Source organism: Gopherus evgoodei, chromosome 3 (genome assembly GCF_007399415.2).
Source record: "Gopherus evgoodei ecotype Sinaloan lineage chromosome 3, rGopEvg1_v1.p, whole genome shotgun sequence".
Classification (NCBI taxonomy): domain Eukaryota; kingdom Metazoa; phylum Chordata; order Testudines; family Testudinidae; genus Gopherus; species Gopherus evgoodei.
In genome coordinates, this window is record NC_044324.1 from 167,282,474 (window position 1) to 167,307,930 (window position 25,457).

The following is a 25,457-nucleotide window of genomic DNA, read 5'->3' on the forward strand; positions in this document are numbered from 1 at the left end:
CTTGTTGTGAAAGTAATTCGAGTTCCACATGTAAGTTTACAAAGTAGGGCCCAATCATGGACAGGTCCAACAATAATTTTGCCACTGACTTCAATGGGAGCAAGACTGGACCCGAAGACTGTGGCTATAGTGGGTCCCATGTCTGCTCTGATAGACAAGTCACTGAGAGGAAGAGTTTAAGGGGAAAACTTTCACTAGCAAAGGGGGATGGATTTAATGACCTATTATCAAGCCCTCCTAGTTCTCCTTTCACCTTATCATTGCTCTTGGTTTGATTGCTCAGATTTCTGCTCATTCTTGAAATGAGAATGATAGGGATGGCCAGAAAGAATTTGGTTATTCTTCTATTCCTTGAAAAGTAATTAGATCCTTAAGGGGATACTGTTAGAACAGAAACTGTATATCTGAAACCACGTGTATGTATTAATAGCAACATCTGAAATTCTTAAACTGAGTAAATAACTACACAAATCTAATTTACTAGTCACCATCTGACCTTCTGGGTGTGTGTTTTTTTAAAAAAGCATTTCCCTCAGCGTGGACAATGGAAAGAGACTGACTAGTTTGAATCACTGGTTCTCATGCATTAGTGCAATAATCCTGGTATGTTTAGAGTAGGAATGTAGGCATGGGATTGTTTAAATAAACTTTTTAAAAAAGATGTAATTGAAATTCTGACAAAGGCCATGAACATCCATGTCTTACTAAACCATAATTTGTAAAATTGGAATCTAAGCCAAGGTCTTCAAACTTGGGTAACTAAATGAAAGCACCTAAATGCATATTGTAGGTACCCTAAACTAAAAGAGGCCTGATTTTTTTTTAAAGTGTGAGCATTCACAGCTCCCTTTAAAATCAGTGAAAATTGGAAATTGTGGTCTGACATTTTTACACCCCAAACCACACAATGGTCTCTCTTTAAGGATGTAATCATGAGAATTACAGCAATTCTGCAGTCAGTCAATGGAAGGAGCTTGCAACTGGCTAGTAAAGAAAAGGAAGACAAAGATGGTATTTCAGTTATACCTGGATATCCATTTATACCAATATTTGCTGCCTGGTGAAATATAAAGTGTAAAAATATTGTTCAAAGTAATTTTTTTTCAACTTTCCCTTCACAAGGAAAAATGTCCCTAAGTTGGTTGTTTTGGTTAAAAACATTTATCAAAAAAGAAAATAGATGAGTTTTAATTAAAAAAACCAACAAAACAACACAGCGTAAAGCTTAAATCCTAATTCCAACGTTCTTGACTCTACTAGAAATGGCTTAGGTGAGAAGCACAATATGCTGCAACTTCTGCTGCTCTATGCACATTTTGCTTTATGAGACACTCACCTATCATGATCCCAGAAAAAGCCAGAATGAGAGCAGCAACCAGTGTTGATGTCACTACAGACAAGACCAAGGAGAGGGGGAGATGAGCCACGGGGTCAGCTGAAAGAGATGCATAAGAAAGGAGGAGTTATTTGTTTTAACTGATCTCCCTATGGTCAGGCCCGCCGACAGCAGTTCCAGTCCTCAGGGCAGAACAGTCAATAGGCCCCCATGCATGCACAAGCCGTAGACGTGGTCCGCCTGACATCTGGCGGTGCTGTGTCTGCACTGGCTGGTGCCCAGCGAGCTGCCAGCTGCGCTGCTGGGTGCGCTCTTCCACCATGGCCAGGGCTTCCACGTGCCTGCCCAGTAGGGTTGCCAACTGTCTAATTGCGCAAAGATTTAATCCATGTGCCAAAAGAACCTTGCCCTGCCCCTTCCCTGCCCCTTCTGAGGCCCTCCCCCGGCTCACTCTATCCCCCCTCCCTGTGTCGCTCACTCTCCTGCACCCTCACTCACTTTCACCAGGCTGGGGCAGGGGATTGCGGTGTGGGAGAGGGTGTGGGTATAAGCTCTGGGAGGGAGTCTGGGTGCGGGAGTGGGTGCAGGCTCTGAGAAGCAGTTTGGGTGTGGGAAGGGATGTGGTGTGCAGGCTCTGGGAGGCGGTTTGGGTATGGGGGGGTGTGAGGTGCAGACTCTGGGAGGCAGTTTGGGTGTGGAAGGGGGTGCGGGGTAGGGGCTTTGGGAGGAAGTTTGGGTGCAGGGTGCTGGCTCTGGTCTGGGGGTTGGGGTACAGGAGAGGGTCAGAGGGTTGGCGCTTACCTCAGGTGGCTCCCGAAAGCAACCTGCACACACCTCTGGAAGTGGCTCGTAGACAGGGGGCCCCAGGGGGTCTCCATGTGCCACTGTCCATAGGCACTGCCACCACATGTCTCATTGGCTGCAGTTCCTGACCAATGGGAGCTGCGGAGTCGGTGCTTGGGGCAGGGGCAGTGCGCGGAGACCCCCTGCCCCCTCAAGGGCTGTAGGAGTGTTCTGTCCGCTTCCAGGAGTGGCAGGAAGCGAGAGCGGGCAGGAAGCCTGCCTTAGCTCCGCTGCACTGCTGCCAGCGGTGGAGGCTGGGGTCCCCTGGGCCCTTTTAAATCATCCTGGCCCCTGGGCAATTGCCCCCTTCCCACCCCACTCACCCAATCAGCAGGCCTGCCTCTGGTCATTTTTAATGTAATATTATTTTCTGTCCCTCCTCCCATTCATTCCATCTGTTGCTCTTGCACTGTAGGAAACAGAGGATAACCTCTGCTGCAATCAGCTCCCAGATCTATGACTTCCAATGGCTCATTGTTTCACTTTCCTCAATTAAGTTTGAGCCATAAAAACAGATGGTTTCCTATCAGGAAATTAATACACACACTCACTGGCTATGAAAGCAAGGTCATAAAAACAGGGATCGGTGTGTGTGTGTGTGTGTGTGTTAAATTGTTGCGGGGAGGAGGGTGCTGAGTGGTGCCATCAATGTCAAGTCATAGCGAAAACAGGATGAGGACAATTGCAGTATATCATCTTCTAAATGCCTCCACACAGAAAGAACAGATGACTGCTGGGGAAAACCCTACTACATGGATGCCGTGTTAGTTGGTTTGTAACATTCCTCCCCCTGCCCCCACCCAGCCTTGCAATATCTACCATTTAATAATACTTATGGAGCACTTTCCAATCAGGGATCACAAGGCAAATGATGACCATCACCCCGCCCATATAAATACATCTGACTATCCCCATTTTACAGATGGGGAGACTGCAACATAAAGAGGTTGAACAATTTTCCCAACTCAGTGGCAGAGCTGGGAATAGGACCAAGAACCCTGGCTTAAGAGTCCCTCGCTCTATCTGCTGGACTCAGTACCTCTTCTTAATGTACAAATGTGGGGAAAGCCCAGTACTGGAGCTGAGCGTAAGCAGGGCAAATATACTCCACTCTGCTTGCCTATGCTTTGCATTCAGCTCTCAAATGAAGCATGGACTGGGATTCTCCTTCTTGCTTTCCCATCTCCCATGACATTTACACCTCCCTCTGCCATATGCTTGTGACATGTCATCTCTGGCTCTTGGGAAGCCTAAGCTTAGGGTTGAGTTTGACTGGAAAATTCAGGGGCGCCATTTCAGATTTCAATGGAGGGGGGCAGTTTTCAGCAGAGGCCCAGGGGCCACTTAGACCCCTGGAAGTTCTTGGCATTTTTGGAGGATAAAAAGTAAACATCCAAAATCGGTCAGTTCCCTTCACAGCTGCAAGGAAGAGACCTCACTGTTCTTTTCCTAGGAAAAGCTGAGACTCTGAAGCACAAGAGGCAGCCCCCCGTGCACTGTTGGGGAAGGGGTGCTTCATCGCTCCTCTAGCAGCCAAGGTTCTGGCCACCTTAGCCAATCACAGCTTCTAGCCCAAGCACTAGGGCCAATCAGTAGCGAGGGTGTGTGGCACCAGATGCAGTTGGAGCAGAGCTGCAGTTGCTTCAGACCAGAGGACAGGTGGGTCCCTGGAGCTGGGATGGGTAGGTCAGGGAGCAAGCTCCAGGCTGCCTGTGCGTCTCTGTCTGCTGAAGGTTTTAGGGAACAGAGCAGGTCTCTGGGCCTGGAGCCCGAGCTACTCGCCAGGACAGCCCCAGGTGCAGCCCACAGGAGGGACCCTAGGGGGCTCCAGCCCCCTGCAGGTATTTGTTGTCCTCCTGGGCCATGGGCAGCGCCTTGAAATTAAGCACAGGTGGGGGAAAAGAGCAACTCCCCACCCCCCCCACACCTAAATTGCAACCCTGGGAAAATTCCTTCTTTGTTTGGGGTGAGTGAGTGCGAGTTAATTTCAGATCAGGGCTTCTCTCTCTGATCTGTGCCAGATACAGTGTCAATGTAACCAAAGGCTCTTTAAGGGGCACTCACACCCACATATCTTGCCCCTTCAGTCCAAATCATCACTTAACTGCCCAATGACGCAGGTTTACAAGGCAAAACACATCAGCGGTGCTGCCCCATCTGCCAGCTTCCTCACCACTGAAGTGCACTGCGTTTTCACTGCAAATGCCAGCAACAAAGGGGATAATTAATCAGGGTCAACTTTAAAGAAAGGCTATCTAAGTATTTCTGTGCTGTCTTGCAGTCCAGGTCATTAAAGAGGCTTTCACTATGTATTCACTCATAGACCTACCCATCCCAAAGGAGCCCCTTCCTCCCTGCACCTTCTTACCTACACAAGAGACACCATCGTCAGCCAGGTCTGTCCCAGGCTCACAGAAGCAAATGACTTTTTGAGTCTCCAGATCAACACGGCACTCATCAAGCTCACAGTGGCTGCAGTTGAGGTGCAGCTTAATAGCCACCTCTCCATGCCCCTCTGTCACTAGGGAACAGATGAAAGAGGCTGAGTTGTTATTGTAGAGATAACCCAAGAGCTTTCCGCAGACAGCGACAGGAGAACTGCCGCATTATGGGATGGGAAAACGCACAAGTGTAAGGTGCCCAAGTGCCCCACATTGGATGGGATAAGCCCTGTCTGAAAAACCTTTCCTGACTGCCATTCACCCCTCTCTAATGACCGTATCCCCACTTCTCACTGGCACTTGCTTTAGGGGAGAGGAGACTGAAGGAATCTCAGCTAATAGCTTTCATTTACAAAAAAATCCCTCCGCTAAGCTGTCTTGGACACCTGCACTGTAGCCATGTTGAACCAGCTATGCTGGTGCAATGTGGCCACACAGCCTCACTCCCTTCAGTGAATCCCCCAATGCAGCAAGGCGTCCGGCCCGGCTTGTATTGCCTCTACAGAGCACAAGGGGCATTGTGCGGCAGGCCCAGGGCATGCTGAGGCCAGGAGGAAGTGTTGCGGGAGCAGTCCTGTGCCCTCCATGCTACAGCAAGCTCCACTGGGGCTATGGGAGTTGGGGGAGGAGATGCAAGTTAGGGCAGCCCCCAGGAGTTTCCTAGTCTGTGCTGGGGCTGAACCATTCACAGCATCCCCTACTTACCCACTGGGGGAAATCAAGTTCAAGTACTGTTGGGGCCAGCACAGACTGGGAAGGCTGCCAAGGTTGCACACTCCATCTGTAGGAACTGGGGGAAAAGCCACTGCCCTCTCCAGCAACTCTGCCAGTCTGATCCAGGAGAAGCTTTAATGGGGGAAGAGCTGAGCACTGAAACATTTCTCATAACATTTCTCAGCTTCCAGCACTAGCAGAAGCACAACATATAAATCACAGGCTGACAGCTAGGGGAGAGGGGCCTGCTATATCATCTAGTTCGTGCTTCATCCAGGACTGGATTGTGGTCGTAGATTGTTGTAAACCAGATGTATAACATCTTTTATTTGTACTGGGTAACATCTTATTGTATTGGGTAACATCTTTTATTTCAGGGAACACACCTATCCCGGCAGTAGCTCCACAGATCCACACTTGCCACAGTTGCCAACAGCATACAACACAACACAGGAACACCCACAAATGTCCTTGTTTAACCATTAACACCCTTAATGTCCTTGTGCCTACTCCCCCTACTGGCTGCCTTATTACACTCAGTATAACAATTTGTTCCCTATAGTATTTCTTGGGTTCACTGTCGAGTCCAGTTTTAAGCGACTTAAGAAATGAAGCTTCCACCATTTCTTACTGTTAGGAAATGTTTCCCCAACAGCCTCCATCTTTTTCTTTGCTCCCTTTCATCTCCTTATTCCTCATTGGACTACACCAGGGGTCGGCAACCTACAGGACCCGTGCTAAAGGTGGCACACAAGCCAATTTTTAATGGCACGCTGCTGCCAGCCGAGGTCCCAGCCACCAGTCCCGCTCAGCCCTCTGCTGGCCTGGGTGAAAGAAACCCGAGGCCGGCAGCGAGCTGAGCAGGGCCAGGGGCTGGGACTCCAGGCTGGTAGTGGGCTGAGTGGGGCTGGCGGCCGGGACCCCAGAGCAGCAGTGGACTAAGCGGCTCAGCCTGCCGCCGGCCCAGGGTCCCAGCCACCGGCCCAATCAGCCCGCTGCTCTCTGACAGGGAGTTCCTCCAGGAAGGGCAGGCAGCCGCCGGCCAGGGATTCTTCCCCGCAGGGCAGCGGAAAGGCACCTCGGTGATCTTGGATGTGAGTTCCGAAGCCCCTGCCCATGGTGCTCAGGGAGCACTGGGGAGACTGCCCTCTGGGAAGCAGCTGCATTAGGGCTCCCAGATGCTGCATGAGCAGCTTGTGTAACTCTCTCCTGGCCCCTGGACTTTAAAGGGGGAGCCTGGACTGGTGCAAGGCGCCATGAGTCGCAACTGGCCCTCCTTTGCATGGCCCCGCTGCCACTTCATGCTCCAACTCTCCTCTCCCCTTCTCTGGCACTGCGTCAGCCCAGGAGGGGGCCGTGCCCCCAGCACCCCTGAGCCGGCTGGGCAGCAGTGGGTTTGGAGGGGTTTTGCAGCCTCTGGAAAGAACAGACAGAGACAGGGTGACTCTTGCTGTGTCTGTGCATCCTAACAAAGTGGCACTTCAGCTTGGACAAGAGTGGCCCCCTTATCTGGGCAGCTTTCAGCCCCCAGGAGGGTTCAGGTTTAAAATGCACAAACTGTGGAGTGATCTGGGTAGGGCTTGCATTGCAGGGGATCTGTAGCTCAAAGGGGAAGGCAGTGGGAAGCGCAGTGGTCCCTAGAAGCAGCCATATGAGTTTTTTGGGCAGCAGGGTCCCAGGTCTTAAGGGCCGCTTCTGAGAGCTCCAGTCCCTGCTGTCAAGTATCAGAGGGGTAGCCGTGTTAGTCCAGATCTGTAAAAAGTGACAAAGAGTTCTGTGGCACCTTATAGACTAATAGACATATTGGAGTATAAGCTTTCGTGGGTGAATACCCACTTTGTCAGTCCCTGCTGTGTCAATTTCATGTCAGGAGTTGCAGCTGAGCTGCTTCTCTGAGCCATTGGCATCACCGAAAGGGAGAAGCTGAAACTCCCCTGGGCATTGTGTCAATAAGAGTATTCGGTGCACAGGTTCATTTGAAAGAACCTCCTAATACTCCTTTATATGGTAGCAGTGTCCGTCCTCCCCCTCCCCAGCCCCCGTTGCTGGTACGGTCGCTACTTTTCCTCTTAAATGTGCATGCTACCAACTTGAAAAGTATCTGGGGTGTTTGTGTGGATCAATATTGCTGGGAGAGATGGGAGCCCGAAAGAGTGAAATCCATATGGACTGTCCATTTAGATCAGCGGTAGGCAACCTATGGCAAGCGTGCCAAAGGCAGCACACACGCTGATTTTCAGTGGCACTTGCACTGCCTGGGTCCTGGCCACCAGTCTGGGGGGATCTGCATTTTAATTTAATTTTAAATGAAGCTTCTTAAACACTTTAAAAACCTTATTTACTTTACATGCAACAACAGTTTAGTTATATATTATAGACTTATAGAAAGAGACCTTTTAAAAACTTTAAAATGTATTACCGGCACGTGAAACCTTAAACTAGAGTGAATAAATGAAGACTCGGCACCCCACTTCTGAAAGTTTGCCGACCCCTGGACTACACTAAACAACTTCTTTCCTTCCTTGGTGTTCACAACCACACTAATCTACATTTTCTATCTAAGGATCTCAACTTTTTTCCAGACACAGCCTACTCCAAACATGAAGGAAACTCACGAGAACTGATTCCTGACTGTCATCAATACCTTTTAGTGCAGGGGTGTATAAAGTACCCAGTGGACTAATAAAGGACACACCATCCTCCCCATCCATTTCTGGGTCATTGTCCGCTGCAGCATTGCCACCTATGTCAAATCAGAAAGTACCTTAACATACTGTGGTTCATTAGATCTAAAACACAGTTAAGAATTGCAACATGCAAGCAAATTCACAGTATGAAGCATCCAAATGAGAAAGGGCAATTAATCAGTCAAAATATCCAACTGGGATGTTTAATGGATGGTGGAAAGGTTCAGTGGATAGTGGTACGGACTATTGGCCTTTCACTTCTGGGATTTCAGCTTAATAATGCTTGTGGCTCTTAATTAAGCAAATTAATCTGTCAACTCAGTCCCAAGCAGATTATTGCCCACTAAGCCCAAACATCATCTTTAATCATTTGGATGCTGTGAAAAAACATATAAACAGATCATCCTATGCATTCATTTGGCCAGCAGACTGGACAATGCCGGTGCATAAGGGTTAATTCCACACAGTTGCTGATCAGGCTATGTACTCCACCAGCACTGGGAGTAACAGTCATCTGATCTGCTTTCTCTCCTCTACGCCCTTGGGCCAGGGCGGTCCAACAACGATGGGGGACTGAAGGAGCTTGCATGGGAAATGTTCAAGTGTGCCTTGGACAAGCAGAGGATCTCAGAAGCGGAGCAGTAGACCAATATTTGATCTGTTAACATGCACAGATGCCCCCCCCCCCCCAAAAAAGAGAGGGTTGTTTTTCCACTTTCATCACCTCTGGCAGGGGAGAAAATAGCACACTGCAAACAAAAGTATCTTACATGAGGCATTCTGTTGAAAAAATCATTACACATAACATTACAATGCACATGGTCAAGCTAGGAATTCAGGCTAATTACTTCTTTGCAGTGTTTTGAGTCTACCATTGCCCTAATTTCAAGCCACAGTGGTGAATAACCAGGGGTAAGAAGTCCACCACAGCTGAAGAGATGGGTGGCCACAAGGACTGATTATGAGTTGTGGAGCTATTCACCTTATGGTGACGGCTTTCAGTCTGGCCCAAGTAGTAATTCAGTGTCATTACCATCTGACGGCTGACCTGGAGCCTACTGGAAAGGAATTAGTGGCCTCCATTCAGTTCCTTGTTGACAAAAGCCACCATCATAGCTGTCATTAATTGGCCTCCCCTGTTGGCAGTCTTAGCACAAGAGCCAAGGATTGGACTATGGAGACCGAAATACCTGCCTTGCCCTTAGAGGTGATTCCTCTAGGGTAGAGGCATGCTGGTCTTAGGACAGTGTGGAGGAAGCTTGGATTGCCACTGCTCATGCTGAATCTCCTTTAAGGCTATGTCTACACTGCACCGTTAACCCAGTAATTGGCACCAGGGTCTGAACATCTGGGTTAGCCCTGTTCAGGTGAGAGCACCTCCATAGCAAAGCCATATCTGGCTATTTCCACATTTGCCTGTGTGTGTCTGGGGGAATACCCCATGGTTTTTCATGCTGAGATGCTCTAGGATTTCTTTCCCAACCAATTGTGCGAGAATTTGTCTTTCCTTCACAGGGAATGGTGGGAAGGGCATTGGAGGACTCGAATGATTTAGCCTGTGTCCTCACTGAACAGTAGGTGGATTTCTGCCTGAGTTAAAGTGGAGCCATGGCTCTCAGCACCCCTCAGCTGGGTCAGCTAGCCTGGGCTCCAGACATGGATAAAGGGTGTTTTCTTTCCCCCCTGCATGGATTGTAAGTGGGGTGAAGACTAAAACCCGGGTTAACTCTGCAATGTAGACATACCCTAAGTGTAAACACTGGCCATCAGACTCTGTGGCAAAAGCCCCCAGATGCTGGTCTTGACAACAGGAATGCAAAGCCTATGGCTCCTGCTTCTTCAGCATCATGGCCAAGAAATGAAAGACTCAATCTATAGTTATGAGTCAAAAATCACAACAGGATCTTGATGGCATAGTTTTCCACAATGCAAAGCCAAGATTCCAGTTGAAGAACTGACATCTGGCTATTTGCTTAAAGGCTAAATAACATAAGCTCATCCAGAACTAAAAAGGCAACACACAGACATCCTATTACATAACAATCATATATACTAGCTATAGGAGAATTTTTGATCAGTGTTTTGCTGACTATTAGCACTAAAGGAGGGGAAGGGACACCTTGAACATGAAGCCACTTTACCTATATATCCTCCGCCTCCTCCACCTGAGGAGCACCCCCCTCCACCCCCTCCGAAACCCCCTCTTGTCTCCCACCCCCACTTCTTCATGGCCTGGGGGCAGGATTTTCCTCCAGTAGCACCTTCCAGCAAGGACTTTCCTGACCACAGGAAGGAAGTGTTATCATTCCAGCCACCTCCACCACCTGCAGTTAAGAAAAGAGAAAGCAGCCCATGTAAGTTTCTGTTACATCCAGAATATATATATCAGCAGAATGAATGTTTATTCCAAACACGTCAGCTGCAAGGGAGATCAGCATATAGTGGTTAGAGAATGAGACGGGAGTCATGACTGCTGGGTTCTATTGCCAGTTGGCCACTAACTGGCTGTGTATGACTTGTGGCCACCACAAACGCTTTGTGCCTCTTTTCATCCATGTATAAAAGAAGTGTAATACTGTAATGAGAGCTGGTAAAAAAATGGTATTTTTCCATGAAAAATGTAAAGAGATGAAAAATTAGTGTGTGTGGGTGTACGGGGAGATAGCATTTTTTTTTTTTTAAGGAAATGTTCCATTTTTTTCATGAAAAATGAAACCCAAACCTTTTTTGGTTTTCAAAAGGTTATTGGTTTTCAAAAAATACTGAAATAATTTTTTCACTAAAAAAACCCATAGAAAATTTGAAAAGAAACATTTTTCTGCAAATAAATGAATTAAAAAATGCAATTTTTCTTCACCAACTTTTTTTGATTGAAACATTTTGACTAGCTCTAATTGTAATGGACCGGCTACTCTGTATGTGCTCTGTTGCCGGATAAAATCAGATAATCTCAAGTGTGTGTCTGGTCTCGTATTGGTGACAGCTAACACAGAATCTCCTTTCGCTTGACTGTAGTTGCTAGCACTTTTTGGAGCAGGAGGATTTAAGCATATCCTTGTTGCTGCTGCTATGAAGTTCCAAGAGGCCAGAATGTGCAGCACAGTGAAAATGGGGAAAAAACGGTTACCTATCTTTTCGTAACTGTTGTTCTTCGAGCTGTGTTGTTCACATCCATTACACATTAGGTGTCTGTGCGCTGTGTGCATGGACGTCGGAAAAATTTTCCCTTAGCCACTCCCGTTGAGGCAGCAGGGGAGCCCCACCAGAGTGGCGCCTAATGCTGGTGCATATATACCCCTGCCGACCCAACCTCCCTTTGGTTTCTTCTTGCCAGAGACTCCAACAGAGGGGAAGGAGGGTGGGAAGTGTAAAGGACGTGAACAACACATCTCGAAGAACAACAGTTACGAAAAGGTAGGTAACCGTTTTTTTCTTCTTTGAGTGATTGTTCACGTCCATTACACATTAGATGATTCACAAACTCACCACAGGAGGAGGGTAGGAGTCATGGAACAATTGATTGGAGCACAGCCCTGCCAACCGCCGCGTCCTCTCTGGCCTGTGGATGGACGGTGTAGTGGGCTGTGAATGTGTGCACCAACGACCAGGTGGCTTCTTTACAGATCTCCTGGAGCGGAACCTGTGCCAGGAAAGCTGTTGAGAACACTTGAGCCCTAGTTGAGTGAGCCGTGATCGCTGGAGCTGGCACCTTGGCAAGCGCATAGCACGTGCAGATGCAATCCACAGTCTATGATGATATCCGCTGCGCTGAGACAGGGAGTCCTTTCATTCTCTCCACAATGGCAACGAACAACTGTGTCAACTTGCAGAAAGGTCTAGTTCGCTCCAGACAGAACACCAGGGCCTACAGACATCCAGAGTATGTAGGCTATGGTGACTCGAGTCCGTGTATGGTTTCGGAAGGATCCCTGGCAAACAAATGTCCTGTCCCATGTGAAATTGTAAGACTATTTTAGGGAGGAATTTAGGGTGTGGTCTAGGTTGCATTTTGTCCTTATAAAAAACTGTATAAGGGGGCTCCGAGGTGAGGGCCCTCAACTCGGACACCCTCCTTGCGGACGTAATGGCTACCAAAAACATCACCTTCCAGGAGAGGTGAGTGAAAGAGCAAGAGGCTGGGGGCTCAAAAGCGGGTCCCATGAGCTTGGTCAGGACCAGGTGAAGGTTCCAGGGAGAGACTGGAGGGCGTGAGTAGGAAAACACCTTCTCCAGCCCCTTGAGAAACCGGGCTACCATGGGGTTGAAAAACACAGAATGCCCCAACTCCCCTGGGTGGAATGCCGAAATGGCAGCCAGATGTACTCTAACTGAGGAGGGGGCGAGACCTTGATGTTTAAGGTGCAGCAGGTATTCCAGGATAACTGGAACGGAGGCCTGAAGTGGCTATATGTGCTTTGGTTCACACCAGCAGGAGAACCTCTTCCACTTAGCAAGGTATGCAGCCTTAGTAGAAGGTTTTCTACAGCTGAGGAGAATTTGTCTCACCTGAAGAGAGCACTGGCTCTCCATTGCATTCAACCACAGAGATACAGAGACCGCAGGTTTGGGTGGAGCAGGTGCCCGCAGTCCTGCATGATGAGATCTTGGTGCAGGGGCAGGGCAATCGGGTCGGCTACTGACAGCTCCAGCAAAGTCGTAAACCAATGTTAGCGGGGCCAAGCTGGGGCGATGAGAATCATTACCGCCTTGTCTCTGCGAACTTTGAGGAGAACTCTGTGGGATCGCGAAGGCATCTGCGACTGAGCCCGGACTGTGGTTTTGGAAAGAGCAAAACTGTGGGCATTGACTGTTGTCCCTGGTGGTGAAGAGGTCCATTTGGGGAAATCCCTACTTCTGGAAGATCGATTGCAAGACATCCGGTCTTATCAACCATTCGTGCTTGTGGTACGACCTGCTGAGGTGGTCCGCCAGCTCGTTCCTCTCCCCCGGGAGGTATAACGCTATGAGGTGTACTGAGTGCGCTATACAAAAGTCCCATAGGAGAAGGGCCTCTCGGCTCCACCCTGCTTGTTTATGTAGAACATGACGGTGGTGTTGTCTGTCAGAGCTGTCACACTGTGACCTTCTAAAGCAGCGTGAAAGGTTTGGCAGGCTAGGCGAACCACCCTGAGCTCCTTCACATTGATGTGGAGCAACATTTCGTCTTTGGACCACAAGCCTTGTTTCTGAAGGTCCCCTAAGTGCACTTCCCAGCCGAGGTCTGACACGTCCGTTACCAGCATCAGCGTGGGTTGTGGTGCGGTAAAGGGGATCCCTTTGCAGATTAACTGCTGGTTGAACCACCAGCGCAGGGAGTCCAACTCCTGGGCAGAGATTGTCACTACAAAGTCTGAGGGGTCTCTGCCCAGGCGATATGACTGGGCTAGCCACAACTGCAAAGTCCTGAACCGTAGTCCAGTGTGTTTAACTATGTGGATGCACGCTGCCATGTGCCCTAGGAGCTGCAGGCAGCATCTGGCCGTGGTTGTGGGGAACCTCAGCATCGAATCTATAGCACGCTGGATGACCAGAAATCTGGATTCTGGGAGGCTTGCTTGTGCCTGTACCGAATCCAGGACGGCCTCAATGAACTCCAGCCTTTGCATAGGTATCAAGGAGGACTTGGGCACGTTGACTAGCAGGCCTAGCCTGCGGAATACCTCCAGTGCCACCGCCACATGAGAATGGACTTCCTCCTCGGATTCACTCATGAGAAGCCAGTCGTCTAGGTACAAGTATACTCAAATTCTCCTTTTTTGTAGAAAGGCTGCCACTACCGACATGCATTTCATGAATATGAGGGGGGCTGCCGCCAAGCCAAAGGGTAGGACCGTAAACTGGTAATGGTGCTGGTTTAGGGTGAACCGCAGGAACCACCAGTGTGCGGGATGAATAGTGATGTGGAAGTACACATCTTTCATGTCGAGGGCAGCGTACCAATCCCCCAGATCCAGGGACGGAATAATAGTGCCTAGGGAGACCATGCAGAAGAATTTGCTGAGTCCACGCAGGTCTAAAATGTGTCGAAGACCCCTCTTTGCTTTGGGAATAAGAAAATAATGGAGTAAAACCCTTTCCCCCTTAGATCCTGAGGGACCTCTTCCACTGTCCCCACCTCGAGGAGTATCTGTACCTCCTGCATAAGGAGTTGCTCGTAAGAGGGGTCCCCGAAGAGGGACGGGGAAGGGGGGTGGGAGGGAGGGAAGGAGGAAAACTGAAGCACGTATTCCACTTGTACTGTACGTAAGAACCAATGGTCCGATGTTATATGGAACCACGCAGGGTAGAAGCAGGACAAGCGGTTCAGGAAACATAGGGAAAGATCCGGTAACTGGCTTGGTATGCTGTCCTCGAGCACACTTTCAAAACTCTTGCTTGTTGCCAGGTTGCAGCTTGCCCTTGCCCTGGCCCTGGCTAGATGTGTTGTTCCACCTCTGCCTGTTGTCTCTGCCTCTCCTCCAAAACAGTTCCTGCCTAGGGTGGGGCTAGTATTGTCTTTGCTGAGGCGGCTGGGGATTGAAAGGCTTCCTCTGCGTTACCGGGGTGTGCATTCCCAATGACTTGAGGGTTGCCCGACAGTCTTTGAGGCTATGCAACCTGACATCTGTTTGGTCCAAAAAGAAATCAGACCCTTCAAAGGGGAGGTCCTGAAGGGTATTCTGGACCTCTGGCAGATAGCCTGAAGCCTGCAGCCACGCCAAGCGCCTCGTACCACTCCTGAGGCGATTGTTCTGGCTGCTGCATCCACCGAGTCGAGAGAGGCCTGCAGAGAGGTCTTGGCTACTACCTTTCCTTCATCCACGAGGGCCACAAATTCAAGCTGAGAGCCCTGGGGCAAGGAGTCTTTATATTTGGAAACTGCCAGCCAGGAATTAAAATTGTGTCTGTTCAGGATCACCTGCTGCTTTGCGATCCTCAACTGGAGGCCCCCAGAATAATAGATCTTCGTGCCAAATAGGTCTGGACGTTTAGCCTCCTTGGCCTTAGGACCTAGGGCTTGCTGACCATGTCGTTCCTGTTCATTGACTGCTGAGATGACCAGCGAACACGGGGCCGGATGACAAAAGAGAAAGTCATATCTCTTGGAAGGGGCAAAGTACTTCCACTCTACACCTTTTGCTGTCGGCGCGCTAAAGACCGGGGTTTGCCAGACTGTCTTGTAGTTGGACTGGATTGTCTTTATGAGCGGGAGCACAATTCTGGAGGGGCCCTCGGGGCTTAGGATGTCCACCACAGGATCCTCCTGCTCTACTGCTTCCTCCGCCTGTAGGCCCAAGTTCTGGGCTACCCTGCAGAGCAGCTCCTGGTGCACTCTGTGGTCAATCGGAGGAGGCCCCGATACTGTGGTGCCCGCCACAGCTTCATCTGGGGATGACAACGAGGTGAGGCCTTCTGCATCTCGTCTTCCAGCCCTTCTTGTCCTTCCTCGCATGCTGGGGGCTCCTCTGGGTCCTGCCTGACAGACTGCCTCCGGGACAGCACCGGGCTCGGTGCCGCTTCTGCTCTCCTGTGTTCTGGAGAAGCATCTGGTGGCCTGGATACCATGGCCTCCTTGGGTGTGGAGGAGTGCCTGTGCGGGGACCGAGACTGATGTACTGAATAGCCGGATCTCGAGGCTCTGGAGGAGAGCCCCTGCTGTTGGTGATAGGCCCATGGTGTCCAAAAGGGCCACTGCCTTGGCGGGCCCCATTGGGGATGCCACGGGGCTTGGGGATCCCTGATCGCTGGTGCCCTGTGGGCATAGCTGGAGTGGCCTAAGTCCATCTCAGATTCTGAGGACGCCGACCTGGAAGGCCAAGGCAGTGCTGTAGAATGGTGCTGCCGGGGGGCTGGAGAACGGTTCCTTGCCGACCAGGACCGATACTCCCGGGACCAGGATCGTTGGCTTCTGCTTGGGCCCGAGGACTTCGATCTTGTGTTACCTTGGAGCTAGCCCAGCGATGGCGCCGGGGAGTGGTGTCTTGGTGAGGTCGGTGCCTTATGCTGGCTGGGATCCGGTGCCTTCGAGTCCTGTTGGGTCAGGGGCAACTGGGAATCTGCAGAGGCCGAGCTTGACCGGGACCGATGCCAGGAGCGGTGCCAGGGTGGTGACCTCAATCGGCGCACCATTGCTGGCTTGCCTCTTGACGGCACTCTAGGAGACGGTGCCAGAGGCTTCTCCTTGGCAGGGAGGGGGCTTGCCACCAACAACTGGATGATGTCCTTTGCCACCTCAAATGTGTCTGGTGTGGAGGGCTGTTCTAGGAGCTCCTCCAACCTGTTCTCCGTGCTCAAGGCGCTTAGCCCAGGGCTCAACAGGCTCTTCAGCGCTGGAGCCACTGGAGCCGGAGCATGTCCTGCGGCAGCGCTTCCCTTTTGAGCACTCGTTTGCTTGAGTGGTGCCAGCTTCTTATGCAGGGAATGCGCTCGGTTTGAAGGCTGACCCTTTGACCTTGCCGGTGAGGTCGAATGGTGCCGGGGGTTTTCTTGTTGCCTTGGTGCGGCATGCTTGCAGTGCCCCACTGGTGCCGGATCGCGAACTGATGCCGGGGCACTCCGCACCGAGGACACTGGCATCGAAGCCAGATGGCCTGAAGCTGAACGTTGCAGCACGGCCTCCATGAGTAGCTGCTTGAGGCAAAAGTCTCTTTCTTTCTTAGTCCTTGGCTTAAAAGCCTTACAGATCTTGCAGTATTCTGTCTGAAGCGATTCCCCCAGAAGCGAAGACACAAGTCATGGGGGACACTAATCGGCATAGGCTTGCGGCATGTGGCACAAGCCTTAAAGCCTTGGGCCTGCGGCATGCCCCGCAGCCCAGGACTTGTGCTGGAGACAACTTCCAACACCTAAACAAAGAAAGCTTAACTATCTATTATTAAGAAGTGCTAACTACTGATAACTATGCTACAAGACACTCACAAGTGAGAGATAGAGAACTGTTCCAACACCACCTCAGCCAGTAAGAAGGAACCAAAGGGGGGTCGAGTCGGCAGGGGTATATATGCACCAGTATGAGGCGCCACTCTGGCGAGACTCCTTTGCTGCCCTGACGGGAGCTGCTAAGGGAAAAAGTTTCCGACATCCGTGCATGCGGCGCATGCACACCTAATGTGTAATGGACGTGAACAATCACTTGAAGAAGTTGTTGGATTGATCCTTCACCACCACAACTCTTTAGTTTGCCATACAAAGCCTCAATAACTTGAGTTTGTGCAGTGGTGGGGGTGAATGGCTTCCCTAACACTGACAAGTTATATGCAGAAACCTGAGCTTAAGCTATGGGAATTAGAGTGGATGAGGGAGGACCTAACTTTCTATTACTCTGTCACCAGCCTGGGATCTGAAATACGTTTTTCAAACAAACATTTAATTATCTTTTAAATTAATGGACCACCCAACACAAACCATTTTTCTTGAAACCAAATTCTAACTAATATTTCTACTACCTTGAGACATCTAGTTTTCTGATATCAAAGAGTTTGTGCTTATACTTTTTAATAGCCTAAAATGCTAGAGTGATTCTTACTAGCACTACCAGTGCCTTTCAGTTGAGGAGCTCAATGTACTTAAAAATTAGTAATTAGTTAAAGCTCACAACAGCCCTGGATGTAGAGAAGCATTATCCCCATTTCATAGGTGGCCAAACTGAAGCCTAGAGAGGTTAAGTGAATTGCCAAAGGCCACGAAGTAAGTGGATGTCAAGAAGAGAATTAAGAGTCCTGACTTCCAGCCCTCTGCTCTCTATGCAGTCCCCACTACTTAGCATTCAGTTTGGAACATTAAAAAGCCCAGTTCTGTGCCTCCATTCCCCATCTGTAAATTGGGGACACTAATACTTCTCTCTTTCAGACAAGGATTGGGGTGAGTTAGTTTGAAATTGTACAAATTACCACATCCGTAAACCCTAAATATTGTTAATTGTGATTTTGTTTATTTTTGCAGGGTTCATGATGACTGAAGGTTCAAGATCCAAAGTGCTGGACATTACAGAGCTATAGAACAGGCTTTTCCATCTCAGGAAACAAAACAAACAAACATACATTAAAGTGAATTTCATGCTTGGGAAAGGTGCCAGACTGACCGTCTGTAAGACTGAAGTCCACTAACCACAGAACAGTGCAATCCGAGAACAAAGCTAGACAGTGTTCTGTAAGGAACAATCCTGCCTTGGCAAGGAGATGGACTGGATGACAATAGGCCCTGCCCATCTCTATTTTTATGGTTCTGTAAGCAGAGACCGCTGAAGCACAAGCTACTCATAGACAGAGAATGCACTTGCTCTGATGCAAGAAGGTGGTCCCCACCCCTGTGGCTCATTCAGTCCCTCGCCTTTTTGCAGGGACTGCTAACCAGGCTGCAATATAGCCCTGTCTGCACTAGCCTGGGAAGCTATGCAACATGATTTCCCTGTCTACAGGGATGTCTTCCCTGTGGTGACAATGGTTTCTGAGAGTCTCACATTTCCGCATCTTATGTTCTGTCCCTCAAAGATTTGCTGAGACAAGGTGGGTGAGGTCATATCCTTTACTGGACCAACTTCTGTTGGTGAGAGAGAGAAGCTTTGGAGTTTGCACAGAGCTCTTCTTCAGGTCTGGGAAAGATTTTCTGAACAGAGTAAATGTTCCTTACCTGCAGCTCCTGAATTTCCATTCAGACCTGGAACAGATGAATCATTCTCCAGCTTTTCTGGATGAAAAGTATCTGTTTTGGCCCTGTAGGCCCTGCCACCACCTCCTGCTGCAATTATCAAGGGGACTGGTTCTCCATTCTCCATCTTAACAGGGTGAATTGAGAAATGTAGCTGGGGTTTACACTGTGTCAGACATGCAAATACAAGTTTATCTCACACGCTAGTTACTTCATATTGCACTAGGCATGCCCCTAGGACTGCTGAACAGTCCAAATTACAATTGCCTTATTCACGTACCTGCATCCAAAGATTAATGGATAATACTAATTGTCCCATGTTCAGTGAATAACAGTAGCTTCGATGGCTACATGTATTGTGTACGCCAGTGCTCGGGGCTCTTGTAAAGCATGTAATGTTACCCTGTATGATGTAGTATATCAATTACAAGAGCTCTGTGGTACACTACTCTGTGTAGTGCAGTACAGTGGTTCCACTTTGCAGGGGATTATCACTTTGGGGCTACTTGAGTGTGCAGAGTTACTATGATATGGTACAAGTCTATTGATCTGAAGCGTATTGAGAACACACAAAACTGGGATTTGGGATTAATGCTTATTAGCCAACTTTTGATAAAATGTAAATGACCGGCAGTTGTGATCAATGGTCTTTGGCTGAAAGGCTACACCTACAGCAGAGCATAAACTGATCCCAGTTGTTCGTATGTCATAGCACAGCAAAAGTCAAAGGCTATAGGGCCTTATGTATTCTGCTCAAGAAACTGCTGTGAAATTTACCCATTGGACAGAACTGTGCTCCAGAATCTCAGATCACAATAAAAATTATATTTTTAGTCCTTGTGGTTGCAAGGTAAACCTTAAAAATGTGAACAGAATGTAAACTGATGCAGTGACCCTGCCTGAGTCAGCAGACAGCCTTAGCAAAAACTTGAAGAGGTATGAACAGGGCCATTCAGCTCCTTAAGGGCTCAGGATATCTGTGCATCCACGGCCATGCATTATAAATAAAAGTTATATTTAAGCTCACTTTAAGGCTTGTTTACTCTGTCAGAGCAGTTTAAAGGGTCCTTAGTGTAAGTGAGAATCAGGCCCAGAGAGTTCTTGGTGCTCCAGGGTACATTGTAGGGGGCACTTACTAAACAAAGGCCGGCATTCACATACAAGTCTAGGTAGTGTGCAGCATTTTTATGTAATAGGATATAATGGCTATGTTCCTGTACCTTAAATATATAAGTTGCTCCTCCCCCTCCACCACCTCCTCCTGCCCATTCATGGACACTCCTGTTTACTCGAATCTCCTCTTCAATCACGTTATTCTCTCCAATGCATACTTTCTGTATAACGTGGTTAGTCTGCAGATAGAACAGCAAGTCTGAGTTCAGACAAAGAGCCTCCATTTTGCTGCACACACAAAGTAAGCTCATCAGCTACAAAGGCCTCATATGCCTCCCTCCCCTGCATTTGCAAACCAATGGTCTAAATGTGCTTCCACCAAAAGCAAAGGGAATGTTGCCACTGACTCCAAAGGGAGCAGAAGCATGTTCGCACTCTCCTACAAGAGTGTCACCTTTAGCTCTGCTACAGGCCAGAGGAATTTGTGGTTTGATAAAACTGAATCCTTTAAAAAATGAATCCAGTGCTGACACAGGCGCTGACCTTCCAAAATGCTGGGGGTGCTCAACCCCTAACTCTGACCCAAGCCCTGCCCCCACTCCACCCCTTCTCTCAAGGCCCCACCCCTTCCCACCCTGCTTGGCCCTGTCTCTTCCCACCCAGTTCCACCCCCTCCCCCAAACATGCCATTTCCTCACTCCTCTCAGCCTCCTGCACGTTGCAAAGCAGCTTTTTGTGGTGAGTGGGAGGCACGTGGAGGGAGGGGAAGGCACTGATCTGCAGGGCCCACTGGGAGGCAGGAGGTGCTGGGGGGAGGGGGTGGTGCTGATAGGGGGGCTGCTGGTGGGTGCTCAGCACCTACCCTTTTTTCCCTGTGGGTGCTCTAGCTCTGAAGCTCCCATGGAGTCGGCGCCTATGCGTGCTGATCAAAAGAGGCAAATAGACACCCCTAGAAACTGATGTCCTATATTTATCCACAGGAAAGGTATGGCATAACCCTAGGGTGACTCTGCGTGCTAGGGGGTATGATTCCTCTACTCATGGACACATACTCAGGACTGCTGGAAGAATTTGTATAGTGGGGGTGCTAAGAGCCATTGAACCAAACTGTAAACCCTGTATACGATGGAAGCCACTTCAAGCCAGGGGGTGCTGCAGCACCCCCAGCACCTCCTACTTCCAGCACTGATGCACATACTCATGCTAGCTCTCATCGAGCTAGCACAAATATAAATAGCACTGTAGCGGCAGCAGAGGCGTGGCTGAGCTGTGCAGAGTACAAACCTGACAGAAACCGGTGGGTATACTCGGCACAGCTCAGTGACCCTTCCACTGCTGCTGCTGCCGCCACAGCCGCACAATTTAGACTCATGCTAGCTCGAGTATGTGTACGCAAGGAGGTGAATCACACCCCTAGTTTGCATCATAGTACAGATGTAGCTGGTGCGAACCCCTCCCACTTCCTCCTACCCATAACAATACCACCTGGTTTTCACCTAGCACTTTTTACCCATAGATTTCCATGGGCTTTACAAAGGCAGGTAAGTATTGTTACTATCTACATTTTACAAAAGGGGAAACCGAGGCACTTGGCAATGACATGACTTGCTCCAAGTGGTAGCCAGGAATAGAACCCCCGTCTCCTGACTCCCAGTCCAGTGCCCTAGCCACTGAGCCCTACTGGCAACATGTTTCAGTCTTGACTTTGAGGGACCAGCTAAGGATAAAGATTCACTGCCAACCAGTCCCAAATGCCAAGACAGTTTTTGTGGTGGACACTAGTTCACTAGGCAGTCTGCTGAGTCCACACCAACTCATTTCAAATAGACCAAGAAAGAATTAGAATTACCATCCCTAACCCAGGAGAAAGAACAGTAATTTGGTGACTAATTAGGCTCACGTGGTTCACACCTGTTTTCCCCCTAAAGTCAATCAGAGCACTTCTGTGTGTGTGTCCAATGAGCATGATTTAGCTCTGGGAATTTACATTGGTTGCAGCTCAGCCATTAGTTATATTACTTTCTGGTTGTCACTTAAATATCTGCCTCTCAATTTCGATCTTGTTATTTATAGTGGGCTCAACATGGGGGTAATGAGCCATATTGGAAATATTTACAGATAATATTTGTCTAAATATAATCCTCCTTCTGTATCTTCCTACTCTGTCACACAAGTATTTTATTGCAGCAGAAGAACTTGACGCATGCATCTTTCCAATTTAGAACTGAAGTGTTTTGTTTACCATAAAGTGGACCCAGAACTTGCCTGCTGAGTAACACAGGCACAATTAAAAATCCACTTCAGGCAAGAATTTGATTCAGAGTTTGAAGGGGATGATTAATAAAATGACAAAGCGCAATGATCCAGAGAGACCAGTAAATTACAATTGGATTAGAAAAAAAACCCAACCTTCATTGCAAAGACATAACTGATTACAATCCAATCAAGTAAAAGTCCTTTCCACAAGTCAATGCACTCTTTGTGTCGATGAAAGAATTACATTAGCACTCAATAAATTCTCGCTAAGATCACAGTGGCCTGTAATTTAATGACTCCATATATTATATTGCACTGGAATGGCTTGATTATACATGCTAAATGAAAGTCTGAGTTAGGATGTATCTGATTCTAAAAGGTTCTTACATTAACTATGTGTGTATATGATTACAGGTGTGTTGGGGACATTATTCCAGTTTTAGCATTTTCTGCAAGATTTGGCTTTGGGGCCCCCAGACCCTTCCACTTTCCTGCCTGTATCCTCCTTCCCTTCCCAACTGGCAATGCTTTGGTTTCGTGAACCCCAGCCGCATAACAAGTGCCGCCACCAAGAATTCTGCGGAATACTAAATGCTCAGATCAAAAGCTGCGGTGAAATTTCACAGGACAATACTTAATTTTCCTCCATCAGGGCTTCCAGCAGTAGTAATGGAAGATGATAATCTTATAAGCAATTTGTAATGATTCTTAATAACAGTGGAAGTTAGATTAATTCAGTAGTAATGCCTTCAACCTCCCCCATGCACAAACAAAGCCTCAGCAAATGGGGTTTGTGTGGTGATCCGTGTAGGATTTGAGGGGCCCATATCAAAGATGGGGCTGAGGTTGGAAGGAAGGGAAAACCTCATGAGGCCAAACTTGCAGAGCTTCAAGGGCCTCACTGTTCCATGGTAGGGCTGCAATATCAGGCCCTTATGGGTATGTGTACACAATAAAGAAACACCTGCAGCTGGCCCAGGTCAGCTGACTTGGACTTAGGCTGCAAGACTGTACAATTGTAATGAGGCTGTTTGGCTTGGGCTGGACCCGGGGCTCTGAGACCCTCTCCTCTTGCAGAGACCCAGGGCTCAGACCCCATAGCCCGAGCCCCATGAGCCTGACATGAGCCAGCTGCAGGTGTTTAACTGTAGTATAGACATACCATTAATATTAAGTCACTACCAGAAATCTTGTATCTGTAGTTTGAACTACTCAGAACAAAATCCCTAAATTCAGACAGCTATAATATTAAAGATCCCAGTGCTGGAAAAGGTTCAACACAAGACAGAATTGGCAATCACTTACACTAGGGCAGGCATCTTCTCCTTGCTGGCCCACCAAGATGTATAAGGCATCATCCTTTTGGAGGTCAAAAATCCCCAATATGGACACACCATGGGACCTCACCATAGTATTCTTCCCTCCTTTCCCACCAGCTGCTCCATAGCCTGAGATGCTGCAATGAAAAGAAAAGAAGATAAAAGCCTGGTACAAAATTGCATGGGTGAAAGCAATGTAATGGAATCCTAACCCATATTACACTGTTCAGCCAGTAGGTGGTGATATATGTAACATACCTGATTTAAGCTAATGTCAGTACATTAGAGCTTATAGAGAACACACTTGGCATGTATCTTGCTGGGAAAGGAAAACTCTGTGACTAGACCATATCTGGTACAGACAGTAGCAGCGCTGAAACCTGATGTGTACAAGGTGTGCATGGCATGGTGTCAGGAGTAAAATAGTGACAGAGGAGAATAGAAATAGAAGGGAAACAGCAACAAAAGTTGCAGCCAGAAGGAACAAAGCACCAAAGGTTGCAGGATCTCATCTACATGCCTCTCTTCGATGCCCAAGAGAACTTCAGCTTTGAGAAACCTTCACAATGGACAGTTTTGCAAGGTTTCGAATTGCTACCAAAACTGAACACTACAAGTATGCTCTTTAATTTATGCTATGGGAAAGCAGGTAGAGCATATCTTTATATCCTTTGACTTTACTAAAGACAGTCACAAAGAAGACTATGGGTACGTCTACACTACCTGCCAGATCGGCGGGTAGAGATCGATCTCTGGGGATCGATTTATCGTGTCTAGCGTAGATGTGACAAAATCGATCCCCAATCACTCCGGAACTTCACCACAGCGAGAGGAGGAAACGAAGTCAATGGGGGAGAGTCAGCGGTCAACCTGCCACCATCCTCACGGCCAGGTAAATCAACCTAAGATATGCCAACTTCGTAGCTGAAGTTGCATATCTTAGGTAGATCTCCCGTCCCTCAGTGTAGACCTAGCCTAAGAAAGGGTTCTGGCTATATTTGATGCATACTTTATACCCCAGAAAAATGTGGTTTATAAAAGAACATGTTTTCACCAGAGAATTCAAGGACCAGGGGAAAACATTGACTGTTTTATAGGAACTCTGCATGCAGTGGCTGAAAACTGCAAGTTTGGAACTGCAAAACATGAAATTTTCAGGGCTTGTCTCCAGGGGATCGATGGGTGGCGATTGATCCTCCAGGGGTTGATTTAGCGGGTCTAGTGAAGACCCGCTAAACTGACTGCCAATCGCTCTCTCCTCGACTGTAGTACTCCACTGGAAGGAGAAGCACAAGGCAAGCTGACAGGAGAGTTTCTCCAGTTGATCCAGCATGGTTTAGACACTGCAATAAGTCGACCTAATAAGTCGATCATCAATTTAGATACGCAACATCAATGCGTAACTTAGGTCAACTAAGACCCCTAGTGTAGACCTGCCCTCAGAGACAGGATGGTTATTAACAGATAAAAACCTTTCACAGCAGCTACAACTGAAGAGATTTAACTCTAAGCACAGCTATCCAGATACAAAGCAGTCTGAGCAGTGAGACAGCAAAACCAAGAGCAACTTGCCAAACTTGAAAAACAAGAAACTAGCTTAGAAGCAGTTAACAGATGCAGCATGAATGCTACAAGGCTTTACCATAAGACCGCTGAGGCAAAGAGAGAACGGCCAGATAAGAGGTACAAATTCCAGTCAAACACCAAAGTCTGACAGCCTAAATGCACAAGATGTGGAAAAATTCACATCTTAACAGATGATGCAAGTCCAGCCAAAGGCAAAAGCTGTGATAAATGCACAAAATTATGGACATTTTGCAGTTGTTTGCTGCATCAAAACAGTCAGGGAATTGACTCATATTACAATCAAAAGCCATTGTTTCTGGGATCTATCCTTTGTGATAACATAGAGCCTTCCTGCAGAGTGAAACTGAATAATCCAGTAAAGACTATTGATTTTAAAAGCGACAGTTTTACATCAGATGACAGACACTCAGTCACAGAACTGCCAGGTCTAGAACTCAGTGACCGTGTTCGTATCAATTGGATTTAGAAAAAGGATGGACAACTCCAGCTGTCATAAAGAAAAGAATTCAGTGCCCTGGTCATATGTGATTGAGAC

General features: G+C 48.3%; 1 protein-coding gene across 1 annotated transcript in view; it reads right to left on the bottom strand.

Moving 5' to 3' along the window:
- ALK (ALK receptor tyrosine kinase) overlaps nt 1-25,457 on the bottom strand; it is a 638,118-nt gene that overhangs the window by 35,974 nt on the left and 576,687 nt on the right. Inside the window, exons 13-19 of the mRNA XM_030557349.1 lie at nt 23,322-23,472; nt 19,868-19,999; nt 18,630-18,774; nt 10,283-10,345; nt 7,979-8,077; nt 4,548-4,700; nt 1,337-1,435 (exon numbers count right to left, since the gene is read on the bottom strand). Of these exons, the coding sequence (XP_030413209.1) occupies nt 1,337-1,435; nt 4,548-4,700; nt 7,979-8,077; nt 10,283-10,345; nt 18,630-18,774; nt 19,868-19,999; nt 23,322-23,472 (842 nt within the window). The remainder of the gene's footprint in view (nt 1-1,336; nt 1,436-4,547; nt 4,701-7,978; nt 8,078-10,282; nt 10,346-18,629; nt 18,775-19,867; nt 20,000-23,321; nt 23,473-25,457) is intronic.